We start from the raw sequence: 20,306 nt of genomic DNA on the forward strand, positions 1-20,306 counted from the left end.
TACAAAAGCAAACCACCTGTCCTCTTCAAAGGTTTCTTTTACTTAAGAAAATTGGCTAATATACAAGATGACATGAACTTGAAATATCTCCTTCCTCCCTGCTTCAGCTAATGGTGGGAGGTTTCTGCTGACTCATTGTATCCTAATTAACTCCATCTTATAAGTTCTGGCCTTATAGCAACCCAGTAGGTAGTCATACGATAATATATTTCTACGCATGAAGTTAATTGGCATGTATGCGACTTTACTCCTTGACCCTGGCCTCATTAGAGCCGATCTCTAACCACCTTAGTAGGTTAGTTACGGCTTATCAAGTGGAGGAGTTCTGCCTTTTAATGCAAAGAGATGAGGTAACTAAAATAACAGTTAACTTTTATATGGCCAAAAAAAAAAAAAAAATGGCAGTAAGAATAGGTTTTCTCAGTATAAAAATATTTCCCCATGAAAGCTGAGATATGGACAGATCACTAAAAAGCTACCCAGAAGATAGGAAGAACCCAGTTTCATCTACTTAGACTTAGTTCCCATACCAACAATAAATTAAGGCCCAGTTGGAGAGGGCTGAATTTCATTATTTTGGACAACTTTTCAATCCAGATTTATTCTTTGATTTTAATCAGCTGGCTCAGTATCTTGTTACTGATTAAACAGATATTATAGACTGACAATAGGGATAAAGCCAAGCTAACAGGTTACATATCCTACTTGTGAATGTTGATAACCACATATCACCATCCTTCCTAAATATATGAAGTATTTTTGCCAAGGCTAAACCAGCTCATACACATGTACCATGTGTATGAGAATATCACCTGTGTTTATACAGTCAATATAGAAAGCTTTAAGAGAATTCAGAAAGACTTTTTCATATGTGCACAAAATCCAAACCCACTCTATGAAATAAGAGCTATATAATGTAGGACACTAAAGAAAAATAATCATGATGATACTATATTTGGGGATATTTTATCTAGTTTTCTTTTTTTTCTAGTTTCTTTTAAATGAGGATTTTACGTGTTTGAGAAACAGAACATGAGAGCACGAGATCACAAGCAGGAGGGAGGGGTAGAAGGAGAAGGAGACTCCCCACTGAGCAGGGAGCCCGATGGAGTACTCAGTCCTAGGACCCCAGGATCATGACCTGAGCTGAAGGCAGATGCTTGACTGACTGGCTATCCAAGAGCCCCATCCAGTCTTTTTTCTGACTAGATGTATAGATGTAGGTGGTAGCAGTGGATAGTGGTGGTGACAGGAGCAATAGAAGCAATTCTGGTAGGTATGTTATTTTAGCAAATCTTACTTATATATAAGTTTCCACTCAATAGTATTCAGTATATTTGCTGCATGGTGCTAAACACTTGGGAAAAAACCTAGGTATGGGTAAATTAGCTACATTTGCTATTATGCAACTTACTATGTAGTCATTTATTTTAACAGGAAATCCTTAAAAGAGTTCTAGATCTCAAAGTTGATTCAGAACTCAAAATTCTAAGCCCAGTGGCAAAATAAATAAATAAATAAATAAATAAATAAATAAATAAATAAATAAATAAACTAGAAGGACAAGCATCAGCCTAGAACTTCACAGCATATAGTGGCAATTCCACGTGGGTTTGAGTCCTGGTACTACCACTTATTAGGTCTATAATTTGAAGCCCTTCCTTCTCTAAGCCTTACTTATAAAACAGTATAGGTTTTGAAGGATTGTTAGAGTGATTGAGAAAATATGCAAAATGCTTACATTAGTATCTGGCTCAGTAGCTATTAGTCTTTTCTATCGTATCGCATAGTAATCAACTATTCTAAAGGTTAGAGTGAATATGGTATTTTGTACTTTAATAGCACATGAAGGTTGTTTGTCTATATCCTTGGCAACATTACATAACCTTTGTAAGTATTGAAAAATGGAAATATGTGAAGTTGATTTTAGTTTCCATTTTTCTAATTACTTGTAAAGTTGAGCATCTTTTCTTCTTAGCTATTTAAGTTTCTATTAGCATGAATCAACTTTGTATCACTTAAGTTTTTCTATGGTTTCCTACATCCTATTGGTTACAGGAGGACATCCTGAGAGGTTTTAAGTATCAAGTCCTTTCAAGTGTTAAAAATGTTTTCTCATTATAGATTTTGCAGCATGCTCAGTTAAAAAAAAAAAAAACTTTAATCAAATATAGTACTTTCATTATATGTACTTTGCATTAATTATTATAAAAGGTACCTCTCATCTTTCCAGTTATATATTGTCACTAGAAACCCTAAATCAGTAGAAAAACTAATTTCTTAAAGTTTTTATTCTAGAGCAAGCTCATGTACACACTCCAAGAGAAGGAGGAGTAGAGAGGGATAAGAGGACTCTGAGCTGAGCAGAGCCCCACCCGGGGCTTGAGCCCACAACCCTGAGATCACAACCTGAGCCAAAAACCAAAAGTAGGGTGTTTAATTAAGCCACCTAGGCAACCTGGGTTTCTAGTTCTTCAGGTCATGAATTCAGTTTTTTCATTTGTCTGTTAGAAAGGAGACTTCCTCCCCATACACAGAGCCAATTTTCTCCCTCCACTTGTCCATTTTGCCCCATCCTGATCAATACCAGCCCTATCATACTAATTCCCACACATTCATTCCTGTTCTAGGCAGCTTCCACCTGCTCTGTTCCTTCCTGTGTTTATACAACACTTTATTGCTTAACTGTTCCTCATGTCATATCTGACAGGAAAAGTCCCCTCTACTCTTTCTGGTTATTTGCATTTTTGAATTTTATGTTCCATTTGAAAAGGCTTTTAAAAAAATACTTGCTAAAGTCTAGCACAGTATTTGACAGAATTTATAGATTAACAGACAAAATTCATATCTTAATACAGTGAATTAATGACATTCTTTTAAGTTTATTGTAAGTTTTAAGTGTTCAATAAACATGGTGTTTTTCTTGGTTAATTTAGCTACTACATAAATGTGTGGTATTTTAAGTTATATTTTCTAATACTACTTGTATATGAAGACTATGAGGACTTAATCTAGCAATCTTCTTGATCTAGCTTGTTTGAAAATATTTGTGTTCAATCTATTTGACTTTCTGTGCAGGGATGAGGATCAGTTAAAAAATGCTGAGGTCTCATTTTTAAAAGTATATATTCCTGAGACCACTCTTTTAACATACTCTGAAAATTAGGATTTCATTTTGTTTTCCTACCTAGACATAGTTATGACTATGACTTTACTTTATACCATTCTCATCTAGTATTAGAATTAAGATCACAGTAATCACCTAAAATTAGTGTTAGTGGCTTAATTTGAGTTCACCAAGAAATAAGCCTAAAAAGTGGGTTTATGCAATATATTTGGCAAGAGATCCAGGAGTAGGGAAAAATAGGGAAGAAAGCCAAAGAAGTGTTTCAAAGCTACTGCTGTGGGAAATTGGGACCAATTCTGCTCTAGGCCCACTGAAAGGTATACACAGTGGCTCCCAGAAATCTGTGTGTAGAACAGCCAACTAGAGTGCCTATCAGGTCTCATCTCTCAACTCTGGGAATATTAAGTCCCCAGCATGTTTAGACTGCATCTGTGTATAGATTCAGGAGCCCTTCATGCCGTGGCAAAAGTCAAAAGCCAGCAGAAAGATGGTTAGTGTGTGTGTGTGTGTGTGTGTGTGGTGTGTGTGTGGGAGGGTGGGGGAGGGTCAGAGCTTGAAAGAAGTGGTTTAAGATCTGCTGACATCAAATGAGGTTGAGGGGATAGACATGTGGGTGCCAATGGGGGTTTGCTATAGTCCATTTTTCTATGCAGATCCACTTGTGTTCCCTTTTTAAATCACTGAGTCTTTGATATTAAGGCTAACTTCAAAGAGTCAAAAATCCAAGCCAAATTGTAAGCTGTAGTCAATACTTCTGCAGCTGACTGAAGGCTATTGATTTGTATTGATTCTTCTACCCATTTTAGATTTCTTAGCCATACTAGAGGATTTCTGCTTGTTTAGGTAATGGAGTTGGGATGGTCTTGACCCTTGATCTTATTAGCTCATGCTTCCTACAATTGCATTCATCATTACCATGAGGCATAGAAGTACTAGGAGATGCCCCAGAATCTCCTTATAAACATAAAAGCTTACAAAAGGAAGCCTCTATGACCAGATCATATATGAAGTATACATAGTTGTAACACTTTCCAACAGGAATCTCTTTAATATACCACAAGAATTTTATTATGAAGTTTAGAAAAATGTTTAATAGTATTTATGTGAACTCTAATTTACTAGTTTTAGCATTTAGAGATTAAAATGTTCCATGTAAATCCTAATTTAAGTGTTTTTGTATTTCCTTTATACATATGGTGTTAAGTTCTAAGTCAGAGAATGGGTATTTCTAATGCATATCCATCAGACACTTATACTTCCACATTTTAAGAAAAATGAAGTTGAAAAAGAAAGTTGGTACAGGTAATGAGTTTTAGTGAGCTCATTTCCTCATGGAAACTTGACATATAGAAGCCAGCTTTCTCTTATACAGAACTCTATTCTAAAGCTACTAAGGTCTTACTCCAATCAGGCTCTGTCTTGGCACCAGCATGAATCTGTTGAACATCCTGCATGACTCAGCATAAAGGTTAATTTTATTTCTTTACTACTTTCCATGGATTTTCACGGGAAAATACCTTAGAATGACAAGAATTTTACAGTAGTTTCTCATTTAAGTCCAGAAGTTTCCTATTATCTCTAAGATTTTACTTATTTGTTCATGAGAGACACAGAGATTAGGCAGAGACATAGGCAGAGGGAGAAACAGACTCCTTGCAGGGAGCCCAATGCGGTACTCAATCCCTGAACTCCGGGATCATGCCCTGAGCCAAAGGCAGCCTCTCAACCCCTGAGCCACCCAGGCATCCCTCCTATTACTTCTTAATTTCAGATCCACTTTATTGCTGAAGTAAAACATTACCCAAAAAGTACTGATAAATCAGAGGGGTTTTGTTTTGTTTTGTTTTGTTTTTGTTTTTTTTAAGAGCACTCTAGCTCACATCTTTTTGGACTAAGGTCGTGTCTAGGATATTCAGAGAAAACAAGGACTCAAGTTTTCCAAATATTTCTACCTATTTTTATTGAAGCACTTTAGAATTTCAGAGGCACAAAGACCCAGAATTAGTTCTAAATTTCAATCTACATTTCAATATTATGAAAAAATGTTCCTTTACTATTTTAGCAACTAGTAATCTAAGATCTATTCCTCATGTAAGATTTTTATGTATTTGAAAGCATGCACAGAGCACGAACAGGGAGAGGGAGAGAGGGAGACTCCCCAGTCAGCAGGGAACCTAGTATAGAGCTCAATCTCAAGACCCCATGATCATGACTTGAGCCAAAGGCAAAAGCTTAACTGACCAAGCCATCCAAGATGCCTCCCCCCATCTCTAAAAATATCGCTAAGATATCTTGGTCTCTTTCAGTAGATACTGTCACTTGTAAAATACAAGGTGTTTTTAAGAGTTCTTTCCCAGTGTTTGAGAATGGTTACAGACAAGAACAAGTGTTACATGATGTGCCAATTTTCATAAAGTCTGATATTGACCTTTGTGTACCATGATTTTTCAGGATTATTCTATTAGCCTCAACAATAGTATTATTTCTGTTAGATAGAACTTGTTAGAATGAAATTTTTCCAGATAGAAAAATGCAAGTATAATTGAGTTGTGACTACATACTTGACCATAGAGAACTTCTATTAAACTTCAAAATATTAAGTCAAAAGCACAAAAGTAGTTAAATGTAATTCTGACAGAAATAAATCACTCAAACCTTACAGCTTTAAGGGACAGCTGGTAATCTACAAGGAGAATTCTAAATGCATTTCCTTTGTGAATTACTTGCAAATATAGGATTTAAAAAAAAAAAAAACTCGCACCTTGATATTTAAGAGTTCTTTTGGAAAATCTGTTACCTTTGAAGTATTTTGAAGGCTAATGCTTCCGCATCATCTTTATGGAATTCGTTGACCCTTAAGACATCATATATAGCTGTTCTAAAAGATTTGAGAATATGTAAAATACTTACAGGATTCATCTAGATCCTCCAAAAATCAAGCTCAAAACAACCTTCAAATAAGGGTAAACAGCGACTGACTTTACACTGCGGTAGTATAACATCTGATCAGAAGTGTGCTAAGTTTTAGCAAATCAAAAGGAAAGTAACTTTTTATGCCTCTTATAACATCTGGAGCATTGATTGTTCTTACAGATATTTTTGTAATAGCTGGATAGCACTGTTCTGATACCTGGAAAATATTGTACAAGATCACAACTTCCGGTCTTATTTCAATATCTCACTTTATGAAAGTTGGTTATGTAGTGCCTTTGGGTAGATGGAGTTGATATATTCTACTCACCCATAGCAGTTTTGAGGAGGAACGCTTAAGCCTTTTACCAGTTATCTTGAGAGTAATATGTGGTATTTCCTGATGTGAAGAGGTAGGTCCCATTTTACAACCACCTTGGAACTAGATAGTGGAGTCTAGCTCTGAGGTATAGTCATTCTTGCACTGATAGAACTATATCCTTTATTCTAACATTAATACTGACAGTATCTTTTGGCCTCTACATATATTCTTGTATTATTCCTTCCAAACATGGGAGAGGTTGAGTTTGAGCTATGCCCTAAAAGTTCAGCATTCTTTCCTCAACTGTTAGAGAAGGAGTGATTTACAAGTCACTATATATAGACCGCTTCATACACCACGATTTTTCTGGATGAGTCTATTATCCTCAACAATAGCAGCATTATTTCCTGTTTAGAACTTTTCGGTTATGTAGTGCCTTCTAACTTTTTTATTTTCCACCGCAAATTAGGCTACGTTGTTCAATATAATAAAAAAAATCAGAGGTTTTGTAGAGGTTAAGGGACATGAAGATACTCCAAAATAATGCCTTAATGTATGAAGACCCTCCAAGATAAAACAGGTCTTAAATAACTTCGCATTGTCATATTCCAAGAAAATTCAAACATTAAGTGCTCTTGAAAGTAATTCTTAAACATTAGAATATGTCAACTTCTATCCTTGTACTTAAGATTAAAAAAAAAAAAAAGAAAGAAAAAAAAAGAAAAAAGTCCCCCATCCATTCTCTAGAAGTTTTAGCTGGAGATGTTTGTGTCGTTTAGGGCAGATTGAAACTATTTTAACCCATAGTGTAAGATAGTCTTTTGCAGTAGAACTCTAATATCAGGAAACTAGAATACCACGGAGCCTCAATTTAGAGTCCAAATTGTTAACAGGAATTACTACACAGGCTCCGTATTCATCTAATTTAGAGAAGTAAATACCAAGCTCCTAATGGCACATTCAAGCTAAAGTAGGTTTCCATAATGTCCAGCATACCACCTCATCCAAGCACAGAGTAGGAAAAAAGTCTTGTTTTGAACCTCATTAGAGCGCCAATCAGTCTATGCCTGCAAAGACTCACATAGAAGGATCTCTGCACCGAGGTGCTCTGGCGTTACTCATTAAATCCCATGGGTAAGGAGTCTGGGGTGAGTGGCACTGAAGTAAGGTTTCCTTCTTGGAATGTTTATAAAGTGGTAGAGGAAACCTCTGTCTCCAGGACCATGAGGTACTATTGCTTTTTCAGCCCATTAGACCTAAATAAAGGATCTTTTGTTGTTGCTTACAGGTTTGGCTTCAAGACCTCAGGAAGTCGTTTTTCTAGTAAAAACAGCCTTCATGAGTTATTGGGATTCAACACTACTAGTTCTGGGTACAGCGCCTCCTGTCACATCTTGCTATGGGCAGGCCAGGCCAGGGCTTTTCCATTCAAGCTGTGCATTGTGATCACCTGAAAGTCACTTGCAACACTTGACGACTAACTCCAGCTTCTTGTAGTTGGATTAGTTTGGTGCCTAGACAGGAGATTTCCCCCAGGTGATTCAAATATGCACACAGGTCTGAAAGCCACAGGTTTAGTCTTTTAAAATCTGTCCCTTAGTGGTGTTCATTACTTTGGACATTGACTCCACCTGGAAAATACTGACTGGATTCGCAAAAAAAGTTGCTAGTACTAAAGTCTGTTCTTCAGACTAGCAGGAATACACCCTTTTGCTCGAGGGACTCATTCCTCCATTTTTTAAATTCCACACATTTTTCAGGAATATTTGCCCAAACAGGAAATGCCTATACACCCTCTTGTAAAATCTGCATCACACTGAAACTGTGGTATTATATTTTTCTACTCTTTGACTCTCTCTCCAGCCAAGTATATCCAAGGTATATTATGAGCCACTTTCCTTGGACTCAAAGTTGAGTGTCAACTGAGCTAGATGTTTATCTTTAGGTCTCAAACCAGCAGTTTACACCTCAAAAACACTCTCTAGCATTGTCTATCTGACATCATCTTAATGGTCTAGCAATAACTAGTTTTCTATTTATCTTTACTAAAACGCCTACAGAATTTTCTGTTCTCTAAACCAGTAGTTCTCTATTTAGCACATTAGTGTCACCTGGAGCTTTTAAATCCATCCCTGCCTGTCCCATTGCAACCACTTAGGTCAGAAGCTCTGGAAATGGGGAGCACGGTTTTTAAATCTTGTCTTCCACACTCTGTGCCCCTGCTATAAAAACCAGTAAATAAAGCCTCATTTTAAATGGAGTCCAGAAGCTCTGAAAAGGAAACTCATGCACATACTACTGGTGGCAGCCTGCATAATGAGCTCAGAAAAGGAAGAGAATTCTTACCCTGACAAAGGAGGACACTTCTCACGCAGAAGTGGATCTTACTTTTGGGGCTAGGGAGAAGCTCTCTCCTAATCCCAACAACAATGTACTAGTGAAAGCTTGCAGCCAGTGAGAAGCCACCACCACTTCAAACTCTTATCGTTCTCCAGTGAATGTCTGTTTAAAACCACCCTCCCCAATTCCCTCTTAGAACCTAGTAAGAGCTGAGCTTGCTTAGGGCCCTTCAGACTTGCCTCTGGTTTTGCTGGGACTGACAAGGCCCGAGTTGAAATTCTCTGCTACCCCTAAAAAACCTCCATGTTTTGCTAGTAACATAGCTATTTTTAAGGTCTTCATCCCCCACTCCAAACCTGTGAATGAGCTGCCAATGCTTACGGAGGCCTTGGAATGCTCTCCCAGCCCTGGTTCTCCCGTAGCCTTTTGCTTCAGAGATCACAAGCAGGCCCTGGGGCAGGTTATAAGAACACCTCCGCTGGCAAAACCCAAGCCCCATTAGCTTTAGCCACCTACAAAGTTAGACTATTGCACAAAGCCGACTTCAAGACTTTGTGAATTAGTTTTCTACAAATTAAGTTAGCAGCTTATAACAAAGGAAACCTATCTGCTCATAGTTCTGGAGGTCAGGAGTCTGAAGTAGTCTCCCTGGGCTAAAACCCAGACTTTGCCTTTTCTGAGGCTCAAGGGGAAAACCCCCTCTCTTTACCTCACCTGGCTTCCAGAGGCTTCCTACAGTCCTCGGTGGGCAGAGCTTCTTTCTCGAAACCCACAACCACCCCCACTCTGACGTCTGCCTCTCCCCTTTTCAATTTATGGGGATGCTTCTGATTAGTTACAATGGGCCCAGCCAAGTAATCCAGGCTACTCTCTCAGTCTAAAAGTCTGCTAATCAGCCACCTAATTCCATTTGCAAACTTAATTCCTCTTGCCATGTGATAGAACATACACTTGGGTTCTGGGGATTAGGATGTGATAGCTTTTGGGGGTGAGGAGTCCTGTTTCCCTCTACTATACTCAGGCTTCAGAATTACAAACAACTGTGCTACTATAGAAGCCTATGTCTGGCTTCAAAGAAAATGCCCTCTATGAAATGTCAAGTCCACCATACCAGGCTTCCCAGACCTCCCAAATGCCTTAATTCACTCCATTTCACTTAGTTCTGGATATGTCTGTTCACACCCACTATTGGTAATATATTTGCAAACCACAGGTTCTGCTCTCCTTCTCCAAAAGTTTTAGCAAAATGAAAGTATTTTAAGTTCAATATGGTGTTCAGGATACCAAGAAGTTCTAATATTTTTTGTCTCTTTTCCAAGAGCTTTTGTTTAATTTCTTATAGTCATATTGAGTTAGGGACAAAGAGTACCGGTAAGGGGCCACAGAAGCAGGCTCACAAAAATCCCAAGAATGCTGAGGTGTAAGGAAACCAGAGATAAAAGAATGAGCTAGACCACCCTGCCCTAGGTGTGGGTGGGGAGGGTATCTTTTTATGACAATCATCTGTGACCAACAAAGAATAACCAGACCCCAAAGAGGAAGTAAGCCATTAAAGATATTATCTCTAGTCCTTACTCAATGGTGATATCAATAGATATGTTAAAAGGATTTATCTTCCCTGATTAGGCTCTCAATAAAAGACCAACCCTGGAAGTCCTCAGTGGCAACCTTGTCTGGACCCCTCACACTTTTGAGAGCTTTCTATGTATCTTTACTTAATAAACTTCTGTCCCTTTACTCACTCTTCTGTGTCCCCGAGATTCATTCTCCGACTCCATGAGGCAAGAACAATTACTCCAATACAGAAAACTTTACACTAAATATAATGTCCTTGGGATAATACTACAAAAAAAAATACAAAAAAGGTGTATTTTTTTTATTCATGGTACATGTGAACGAGAAAGGGTTCTCCCTGTTTCCAAAAGTCATTCTAGGACCCCAGTTGATGGAGACCCTGCCATCTACAGGGTAGCTCACATAATATTTGGTTAGCACTCTATCTGCACACATGGCAATTCTATAACCTGAATCCTATAAATATACATCTGTTGTATATCAGTAAAATCAGTAAACCCCCAAGTTATTTAAAAGCTAAGAATTATTCATTCTTTCCACATATACCTCATATTCATTAACAGTCTTGTTAGTCTTATGTACTGGATATTCCAAAATCAACCACTTCTTACCACACCCAACAATCCCAATTTCTTATCAGTGGATTTGGAAATATACATTATATATGTTGTGCCCAAGATTGTGAATCTGAGAAACCACCAAGATGCCCACCGGATGCAAGCACACAAGGGTTTATTTACAAGCTCCTGCTTGGGTCCAAGTATACCCGACACAACGGAGCAGGGACTTGGACCCCGAGGCTAAGAGGCGGAGCAGCTTTATAGGGGCCAGTGGCCAATGGGATTATAACACACACAGAAAGTTGCACAGTCAGGTAGGTCCACAGGCAGGTGGCCAATTGAATCAGGATTCACCCTATAGTGACCATTTGAACTGGCCTATCACTCTGGTCAGAATTGGCACGCAGGTTTGGCGGGCACAAGGCCGGGTTACATTTTTATGAGCCGATTTCTGGTAAGGGTGTGCTCAGCGCCTTGACTAGGGTGGGGCAGCGCCTTAAGCAATAAGCAGGTCATGTGGGGGTGATACAGGAGGTGGCCGGTGCAGCACAAAATGGAGTTAGTCCTGCTCTGCTTGTCCAGGGGTAGGGGATTTTTGTTAAATTCCTTGGGTCCCACAATATACACAGTGAAATTTTCTTTTTTATTTAAAACTTTTAAAAGTCTTTGCCAATTTGTGCTTGTGCCTGTAGTGTATATACAAATAATTCATACAAAAACACTGATTATATATCTAAAGTTTTTTTTTTTTTTTTTTTTTTAAGATTTTATTTACCTATTCATGGGAGACACAGAGAGAGACAGGCAGACCTAGGCAGAGGGAGAAGCAGGCTCCCTGTAAGTAGCCCGATGCAGGACTGGATCCCAGAACCTGGGTTCACGACCTGAGCCTATGGCAGATGCTCAAACACTGAGCCACCCAGGTGCCCCTAAAGTTATTTAATAGCATTTATTCATATATGGATATGTAGCATATTTTATAATGCAACGTATTGCTGGCATAGAGAACCTACATAAAATATTACATTTTAAAATAGTATTTTAAACTAAGTGCCACACTGAAAAAATATAGACAAAATTACCAAATAAATAAATAAAATTTACCAAAAATTCACTTTATTTCATCAGTTGGGAAATATTGTATATATATCTGATTAACAGTATAATCAGTTTCACTATTCTATAGAACTAGAAGCAATTTAAACAATTGAAGCACTCTTTCTCATTGATAGCTTTATTTATAAATGAGCTATATTTCTCAATAATAAAATTTTGTAAAATTCATCTATGTGGCTTTTTTAGAATGTATCAAAATAGGAGATAAATAAATTTTATAATATGCAAAAGACAATTACCTATTCAATTTTGGGAGTGTTAATCATTCCATATAAATGTTCTAGGGAAAAAAATGCAAGAATGTAGTAAGTACTAAATCTTGATATTGCAATTATTGATAACTTAGCAATTTTCATAGACTGGTAATGGGAGGAAACAAGTTGCAGTATGTTAATGTAAATGATTGGAAAGAAAAAAATTTTTTTAAGATTTAATTTATTTATTCATGGGGGAGAGAGAGAGAGAGAAGCAGAGACAGAAGCAGGTTCCATACAGGGAGCCTGATGTGGGACTCGATCCCAGAACTCTGATCCCAGAACTCCGGGGTCACGCCCTGAGCAGAAGGCAGATGCTTGACCACTGAGCCACCCAGGCATCCCTGAAAGAAAAATTCTTAAAAGACATGTAAGTCATCTACCTTGTAAAAAATTTAATAATGTTAATGAGTCTTGCATAGCTAGGATACTCTTTAGTACCAACTTATTTCAGCTCTCAATATACATAGAAGTATGGTCCACCTCTCCATAATTTGAAGATAGGGGACAAGCAAAGCCCAAAAGAAGAAAGTCCTGGATTATGTCAATTCTTGAGATTTTTAAGGAATGTTGAAAGTGTTTCCCAACAATGTGGTTCTCTCATAATCTGTCAATCATACTTTTTTTTTCAAGGAAGGAACATGATGTGGAGAACAAATGCAGAAGGAAACGTAGATAAAAATTAAATGTCCTTAAAACATGTAGTTCAGGGACGCCTGGATGGCTGAGCGGTTGAGCATCTGTCTTTGGCTCAGGGCATGATCCTGAGTTGTTGGAATCGAGTCCTGCATAGGGCTCCCTGTGACCTGCTTCTCCCTTTGCCTCTGTCTCTGCCTCTCTCTCTGTATCTCATGAATAAATAAATAAAATCTTAAAAAAACAAAAACAAAAAAAAACAAAAAAAAGAACCCTGCAGCTCATTGACAAGTACTCCAGGAAGGCAGGGTAAAACATTCCTCCAGGAAGCTCCCAATGGTTTTAATGTTAATGCCTTGCTAGAGGGAAAAACAACCTTGGCTTGATGATAGTAAGTGCTCCAAGGTCCCATCAGTCTTCTTTAGCTATGAAAATCCTTTTGCAAACTTCTAGTCTTTACCTCACCCAACTCCATAGTATATAATCAGTTGCTCCTCTCAGTCCCAGATCAGCAGCTCTTTCTGTCCATGGGTCTTGTCCCTGTACTTTAATAAAACCACCTTTTTGCACCGAAGACATCTCAAGAATTCTTCTTGGCTATTGGCTCCAAACCCCACCAGATCACATCAGAATATATTATGATGACTGAAATTCAGGTGATAATATTTGAGTGGATAAAATTCAATTATGTTACATTTAATTCAATTTACATTAACTCAGCTCTTATCTATCTACTGCTATTTACTAGACATTTATAAAGATGAAGTATATCACCTTCTCTTGAATCCTGCTGTAGGGAGGTGTATTTATTCACAACATATACACTATATTGTCATACATGCCACAACTGTGGAGGCCAAGAAAAATCAAGGGCACTCCACCTCAGGTTTAGCGTTAGCACAAGTACAGCCATCTTAGGCCCCTGTGAATAAGAGCTGAACTTTACAGGAAAAACTGCAGAACATCCTCGGCAGAAAATCCCATATCAGAAAGACAACAGAGCCCACTCCCATGGTAGAAAGTCCTATATTAGTATGAGAACAGAAGTCAATGCCCTTGAAAGCCCCATATCAGAATGTAAACAGAACTTGAGAAATTCCTCCACCCCTTCTGGAGGTCCCCTAGACCAGCCTATAAAAAACCCAGCTGTAACCCACTTCGGGGTCCAAGTCCCAGCTCCTCTGTGTTGGGTATACTTGGACCCAAGCTCGAGCTTGCTAACAAACCCTCGTGCGCTTGCATCGGTGTCGGCTCCTTGGTGGTTTCTCCGATTCGCAATCTTGGACACAACAACAACAATGGTATGAAAATGACGAAGGAGCAGAAGGCCAGCTGAGGACAAAGCACAAGCTCACATCATGCAAACCACTCCCCTAGTCCTAGGTGAGATATGTGTGACAGTCTTCCAGGAAGCTCCCAACTACCTTAATGTTAATGCTTTACTAGAGGGAAAAACAACCTTAACTTGAAAATGTCAAGGCCTCCAATATCTTGTAGGTCCTCTTTAGCATATGAAAATCCTTTTGAAAACTCCCTTTTCCTTACCTCTCCCAACTCCCAAGTATAAGGTCAGCTACGCTCTCAACTCCAGGCCAGCAGCTCTTTCTGCCCTTGGGTCCTGTCCTCTACCTTTAATGAAACTACCATTTTGCACCAAAGACATCTCAAGAACTCTTTCTTGGTCATCAGCTCCAGACCTCACCCCGCCAATCCTCACCTATATTTCAAAACTACATCAGAAAGGTTTTTTTACCAGGAAATTATTAATAAGACAAGCTACCATTTAGTTAGTCCCTAAACAGTAAATAAAATTTTGAATATAAAGAATAGAAGAAAAAAATTCCAGAGAGGAGAAAAATAGCAAGAAAGGTATCAAGTTTCAGATAAGTAACAGGACTTCTCTTCATGTTAGCTAATAACAACTATGGCCTACTCAAAGAGTGAAAACAGATCTTCGGATTCATCTCCAGCTATATTTTATCTCCTAGAACACATTTATTATTTAATCCTGTAAGATAAATGGTGATGACTTGTTATGATGACTTTTTTTTTTATTCGTGCATTTATCAAACCCAAATTTTCGATTCTGAGGATGCTTTTATAGGACTGATCAATCAAAGGCCATTGCTCAAGTGGCTTTGGCCTCTTCAACCATAATATTACTTGTTCAATTTGTTTTTATCAGATTGATTACAGAAAAGCTTAGCTGTTTTTGTATCTGAATATAGAGCAGAGACTGCCTAGCTCAGAGACTTGTTGAAATCTGTAAAAGTCCTTAAAGAACCCTATTGGGTTCATTTTCAGTGATTCATTTTTATGTTTATTTTACACTCATTTGTTGGGCAACATTTACTTGTTTTCAATTACTCTCCATAGTAACACTAAATATCATTGCCATTTTATGCATGTTCCTCCTTCTATTTTAATTTTTTTTTTCCTTAAAAGTTTTCCTTAGGAAAGAAGTACAATTGTGTCAAATTGTGTGAATAGCTTTAATATCCATGGTACACACTGCCAAATTGCTTTCCAAAAACACTGTTCTAATTTCCACTACCAACATAAAGGTAATTATGCCTCTTTCTCTGTCCCCCTGTCTCAGTCAGAAGTGCTTTACAGGGGTCAACTAACCCCTCCCCAAACTCTGAGATTCAGATTACAGTGTCAGAATGCTTATACAGAAAGTATTTTTAATTCTAATTTACAGATGAATGGAAGTATATAGTACAAGTATAACTATGTCCAGAGGACCTAAGAATAAGATTAGATATAGAAGCATCTTTTTTGTAGTTTGAAAACAACAGCATAGCAGGATGAGTTCATAAAAACTACCCGGCCTAGTACAAACAGCTGGGACCCCTAGATAAAAATGTAACAACAAAACAAAGTTAAATTCAAACTTGATCTTGAAAGAAAAAAGTGATTCTATTTTGCAGAAACTCCTGAGCTGCTACCATAGCAGCTTTGAGTAGAGAGAGAGTAGGAATTTTTCTTGGAAATGGGCCTATGGTCTAGGTCTCTAGACAGAGCTGAAGACAGGGGTTCAGGTGTAGATGATTTATTCAAGAATGCTCTTATGAAAAACCTGTAAAGAACAATGAAAGCAAGGCAGGAAAAGCTTTTATAGAACCCACAGGGAAGATTCTGGAATATAAAGCATATCACAGAATAATCCACCCATTGGGGCTAGGGTTTTTGCTTTTGTAGCCTGATTTCACTGGGGCATTAGCTGTGGCCTGGGGCATGGCAGTCAGGTACCCTAGGATCAGATGGCTCCCCTCAATCAAAGGTAATTTGTTAAGAAAAGAGGACAACATTAAGTCTTCATTATTCCATATGCACAGCAGCTGGGGGATTAATATCCTGGTGGGGTAAAAGGTATCTGGAGGGGAACTGGAGTGTTCACTACAAGAACCTAAGGTTGGAGTTGTCACTTTGGAAAGCTCATTGTCTTCTTAAAGAAAGCAAAATATTCTACTTATTAACCCAAAGAAAACAATGAAGCTTGTCTCTTGCTTATACAGAAAATATTTCTGACTTTGGTTGGAAAATAGGAAAAAAGACTTTCATGAAAAATACAAATCTCAAGCCTCCCCTTGCATAGATATGAACAACAAATTTAAATTAGTCACATGTTAAGGTGAATGACAAGCCCAGAAATTAATATAAAAACTGACACTGGTTTGATAACACCATTGAAGAGCCCAGCAGGAACAAACATCATTTTTTTTTCTTGATTTATCCAGTACGCCAAACATACGGTTGGATGATGATTGATAGGACACTGAAAATGAGCTTTCAATGAAAGATAAAGTCCACATAAAGAAACACCTCCTGTGCGATGAGTCAGCAGAAACCTGTACTGACAAGAATTAGGAGTGAAATATTAGCTAGAGATAGTGAATAGCAAGCACATTCCTTGCCATAAAAGAATCTTTGAAATATTTGCTTTTGTAAATCCCTCCCATTTTAAAAAAATAAATAACTAAGTTAATTGACTATTGAATTTCCTATCTAGAAAATGGTGTATATTTGTATATATATATATATTTTAATTTAAATTCAATTAGCCAACATATAGTACATCATTAGTGTGTATATATATTTATGTAGGAATATATATATATATATATATATATATATATACATACAGATATGTATGTATACATACATATGTATGTATACATACATATGTATATATATATATATATATACATACAGACCGTGAATTTGCCATCTTGTATTAATTTTGCCTGCTTTTCAGAGTCCAGAGCTCTAATGCAACTCAGACTTGGATGAAAGTGAAGGCTGCTATGTCTGGTTCTGGGGAAGGGCTAACCCATTTTCCACCTCATCCTGAACAGAGATGAATCTGATGTCCTCAGTTCTGGAGCCTTCCTAGAATTCTGGAATGTAAATTAGCCAATTCAAGATGGTTTATCCTTAGCTGAAATTCCATCTTTCCTTTTCACTTCTGTTGCCGTTACTGTTTGCTTATCTGTTAGCTGTATTAAAAAAAAACCTTTTTTAAGACTTTATTTATTTATTCATAAGAGACACAGAGAGAGAGGCAGAGACATAGGCAGAGGGAGAAGCAGGCACCTCATGGGGATCCCAATGCGGGATTCCATCTCAGGACCCCGGAATCACCATCTGAACCAATGGCAGATACTCAACCACTGAGCCACCCAGGTGCCCCAGCTGTGCTCAAAATTATGACATCACTTGTCTGTTTCTTTGCTTGTTCTTTCTCTTTGTTTTTGTGTGTTTACTCCTTCTTTGTGATATTTTTGGAGTTTTAAGGGATTAGAGATTAAAATATGCACTTAATGTGTCAAATTGAAGTAAAATTCATTCTTTTTATTTTCTGAATCAATATTACCAGAGGATTATTATTAATCATAACAAATCACTAGATTTTTTTTTTTGGCTCTTTTCTAAGTCACCTGTAATTTCCAGTTCATTAACCTATGATTTTATTATTTCCATCCTTCTGCCTATAGTGTCCTTATTCTACTTTTGTCTCCCTAACTTCTTACATTGAAATATTAGCTTATGAATTTTGTCCTTTCTTCTATTTATAAATGTCATGATTTAAGACTAGAAATTTCTAAGCTCTGCATATATATCCAAATATATATGAATATATATATATCCCACAGTTTTTTTATCCCACATTTTTTTAAAAGAATACTTCTACTACTGTTCAGTTCTAAAGAATTCTTCATTTCACATTTGATTTCCTCTGTAACTAATAGAATATTAAAATATGTTTAAATCCATTCATGTAGTTATATATGAATTATTTTTTAGAATCTCTGATTTGCATTGTACTTAAAGGCTTGTGGAGTGTATGAAACCAATTTTTTCACATTTGTTAAAATTTACTTTGTGCCTTATCAGATGGTTGATATTGAAAAATACTTAAGATATGTTTTAAGAATATATATTTCGAATGGGTAAGTGTAAACTTTTTGTTTATCTCTTAGGTAAGATAATACTTCCTAAAGCTATTATTCAACATTTCTAAATCATTACTCTTTTTTAGGCTGCCCCAGCCTAATAATTATCAGTAGAGGCATGTGGTAAGTTTCTCCAGATCTGATTTAAGATTTGTAAAATTATTCTTATAATTCTGACAATTATCTATTTTAAAGCTGTCTTACTGAATCATACATGATCATGTTTTTCCATGTTCTTTGAGATCATTGTCTTAAATTTGTTAACAGTGTTTTCAATAGTGCTTGGGATTTTCTGTATAAGCAATCGTGTCATTTGAAAATAGGAGCAATTTATTTTTTGTTTCTGATATTTTGCCTGTTACATGTTTTATTTATTTAGTTTGCATTATTATATTAGCCAGGTATTTCAGTCAGATATTCAATAAGTACTGTAACAGTGAACATCTTTGCCTAGGTCATAATCTTATGAGGAAAGCAATCATTCTTTTACTGTTAACTGGAATACTGTATTAGCTCTGATTTTTCTGTACATGCTGCTAACCCATTCAAGGAAGTTCCCATCCATTCTTATCCACTGAGAGTCTGCAGCATGAGTGGAATGTTCAGTTTTGTTAAATGTGTTTTTTTGCAAATAATGCTAATGTCAAATATCCCCCTCCATCCATACTTAGTTGATGTGCTGAATTATATTGCAAGGTTTTTAAGCATCAAGCCAGGCTTATATTTTTTAGATAAACCCCAGTTGGTCTTGATGTATTATCATTTTCACATACTGTTGGATCCTGTCTATTAATATTGTGAAGAGTTTGGCATCTTTATTCATGAAGGATAGTGTGGTTTTCTTGTATTTGGTCTACTTTTGGTATCTGGATGATACTGGCCTCATGAGGTGAATTGGGAAGAATTCTCTGCTTTTCTGTATTCTTGAACAGTGTGTATAGAATCAGTTTTCTTTCTTCCTTAAGTTTTTTGTATAAGTTTTAAGTAAAGCTCTCTGGATCTGGAGTTTTCTTTGATTGAAAGTTTTTAACTATGAATAGGATTTCATTAATAGGTACCGGATTATTCAAGTTATCTCTTCTTGAGGAATATTTAATAGTTTGTACATTTCAAAGTATTTGTCAATTCATCTAAGTTGTCAATATTATGGGTATAAACTATTTTTTAACGTTCTGTTATCGTCTTTTAATGTCAGTCTTCAGTGATGATATCACTTTCATTTCAGAAACTTGTTATCTGTGTTTTCTCACTTTTTTTCTTTGTCACTATAGCTGGAAGTTAATCTGTTATACTGAGCTGTTTTCACCAAATTCAAAATGAAATAAAGTCTCGATTTATTCATATCCTTCAACAATAAGGCCAGATTGGCAGGTGGTTATGGAAGCCTTAGGTGGTTCTCTTGGTCTTTAATTATAAATCCGAAGCTTGAAAGTGTTAATGTGCTATAGTGGATAATTACATCTTAAAAGAGCACTGTTTTTCCATTTTAATGCCTGATGATTTCAGTTCCTAAAAGAGTGAAGTAATACTAATGGCAGTGGAGAGCCTGCTTTAATTCCAATGAGAGTTTATATTCTCCAATCATTTCTGATGAGCCAAGAGAAAATGTAAAATATCTACATTTATTACAAATAATTTAGCTTACTGATTATTGTGATTTGCGTTGTATTTACATATTTGCTTTTCAGAGCTAAATTGATACCAGCATAAACTGTACAAGAATTTCTGATAATTAAGTTAGAAATAATTAGTTCATCTCCTATTACCCTATGTGTTAGTATGTATCTCCCCTTTAGGCTGGGAAGACAGTACTTTACAGCTTATAATACTTTACAGGATTCCCGATGAAGCTGAGGCTATGGTGGGGAAAAAAATCACCATGTCTTTGGGTCCTCAGCAGAAAGGAGATATAACTGGTCAGAAAATGGTTTCATACACTACGACAGTTTCTCTGTACTGTACTGTACTGTATTTTATAATCAAAATCATTTTGTGTTTATTTCATTT

The 20,306-nt window shown here is 36.9% G+C and overlaps 1 protein-coding gene across 4 annotated transcripts in view; it reads right to left on the reverse strand.

Moving 5' to 3' along the window:
• LOC144287461 (uncharacterized) overlaps window positions 1-17,338 on the reverse strand; it is a 53,982-nt gene extending 36,644 nt beyond the window's left edge. For 2 of the 4 annotated variants that reach the window (XM_077854794.1, XM_077854793.1), the window contains exons 1-2: window positions 17,061-17,338; window positions 16,515-16,694 (exon numbers count right to left, since the gene is read on the reverse strand). In XM_077854794.1, the coding sequence (XP_077710920.1) occupies window positions 16,515-16,694; window positions 17,061-17,074 (194 nt within the window). In that variant the 5' untranslated portion in view covers window positions 17,075-17,338. The remainder of the gene's footprint in view (window positions 1-16,514; window positions 16,695-17,060) is intronic. The other 2 variants (XR_013355254.1, XR_013355253.1) reach the window with 2 other exon arrangements.
• Window positions 17,339-20,306: the final 2,968 nt, after the last annotated feature.

Source organism: Canis aureus, chromosome 17, assembly GCF_053574225.1.
Source record: "Canis aureus isolate CA01 chromosome 17, VMU_Caureus_v.1.0, whole genome shotgun sequence".
NCBI lineage: Eukaryota > Metazoa > Chordata > Mammalia > Carnivora > Canidae > Canis > Canis aureus.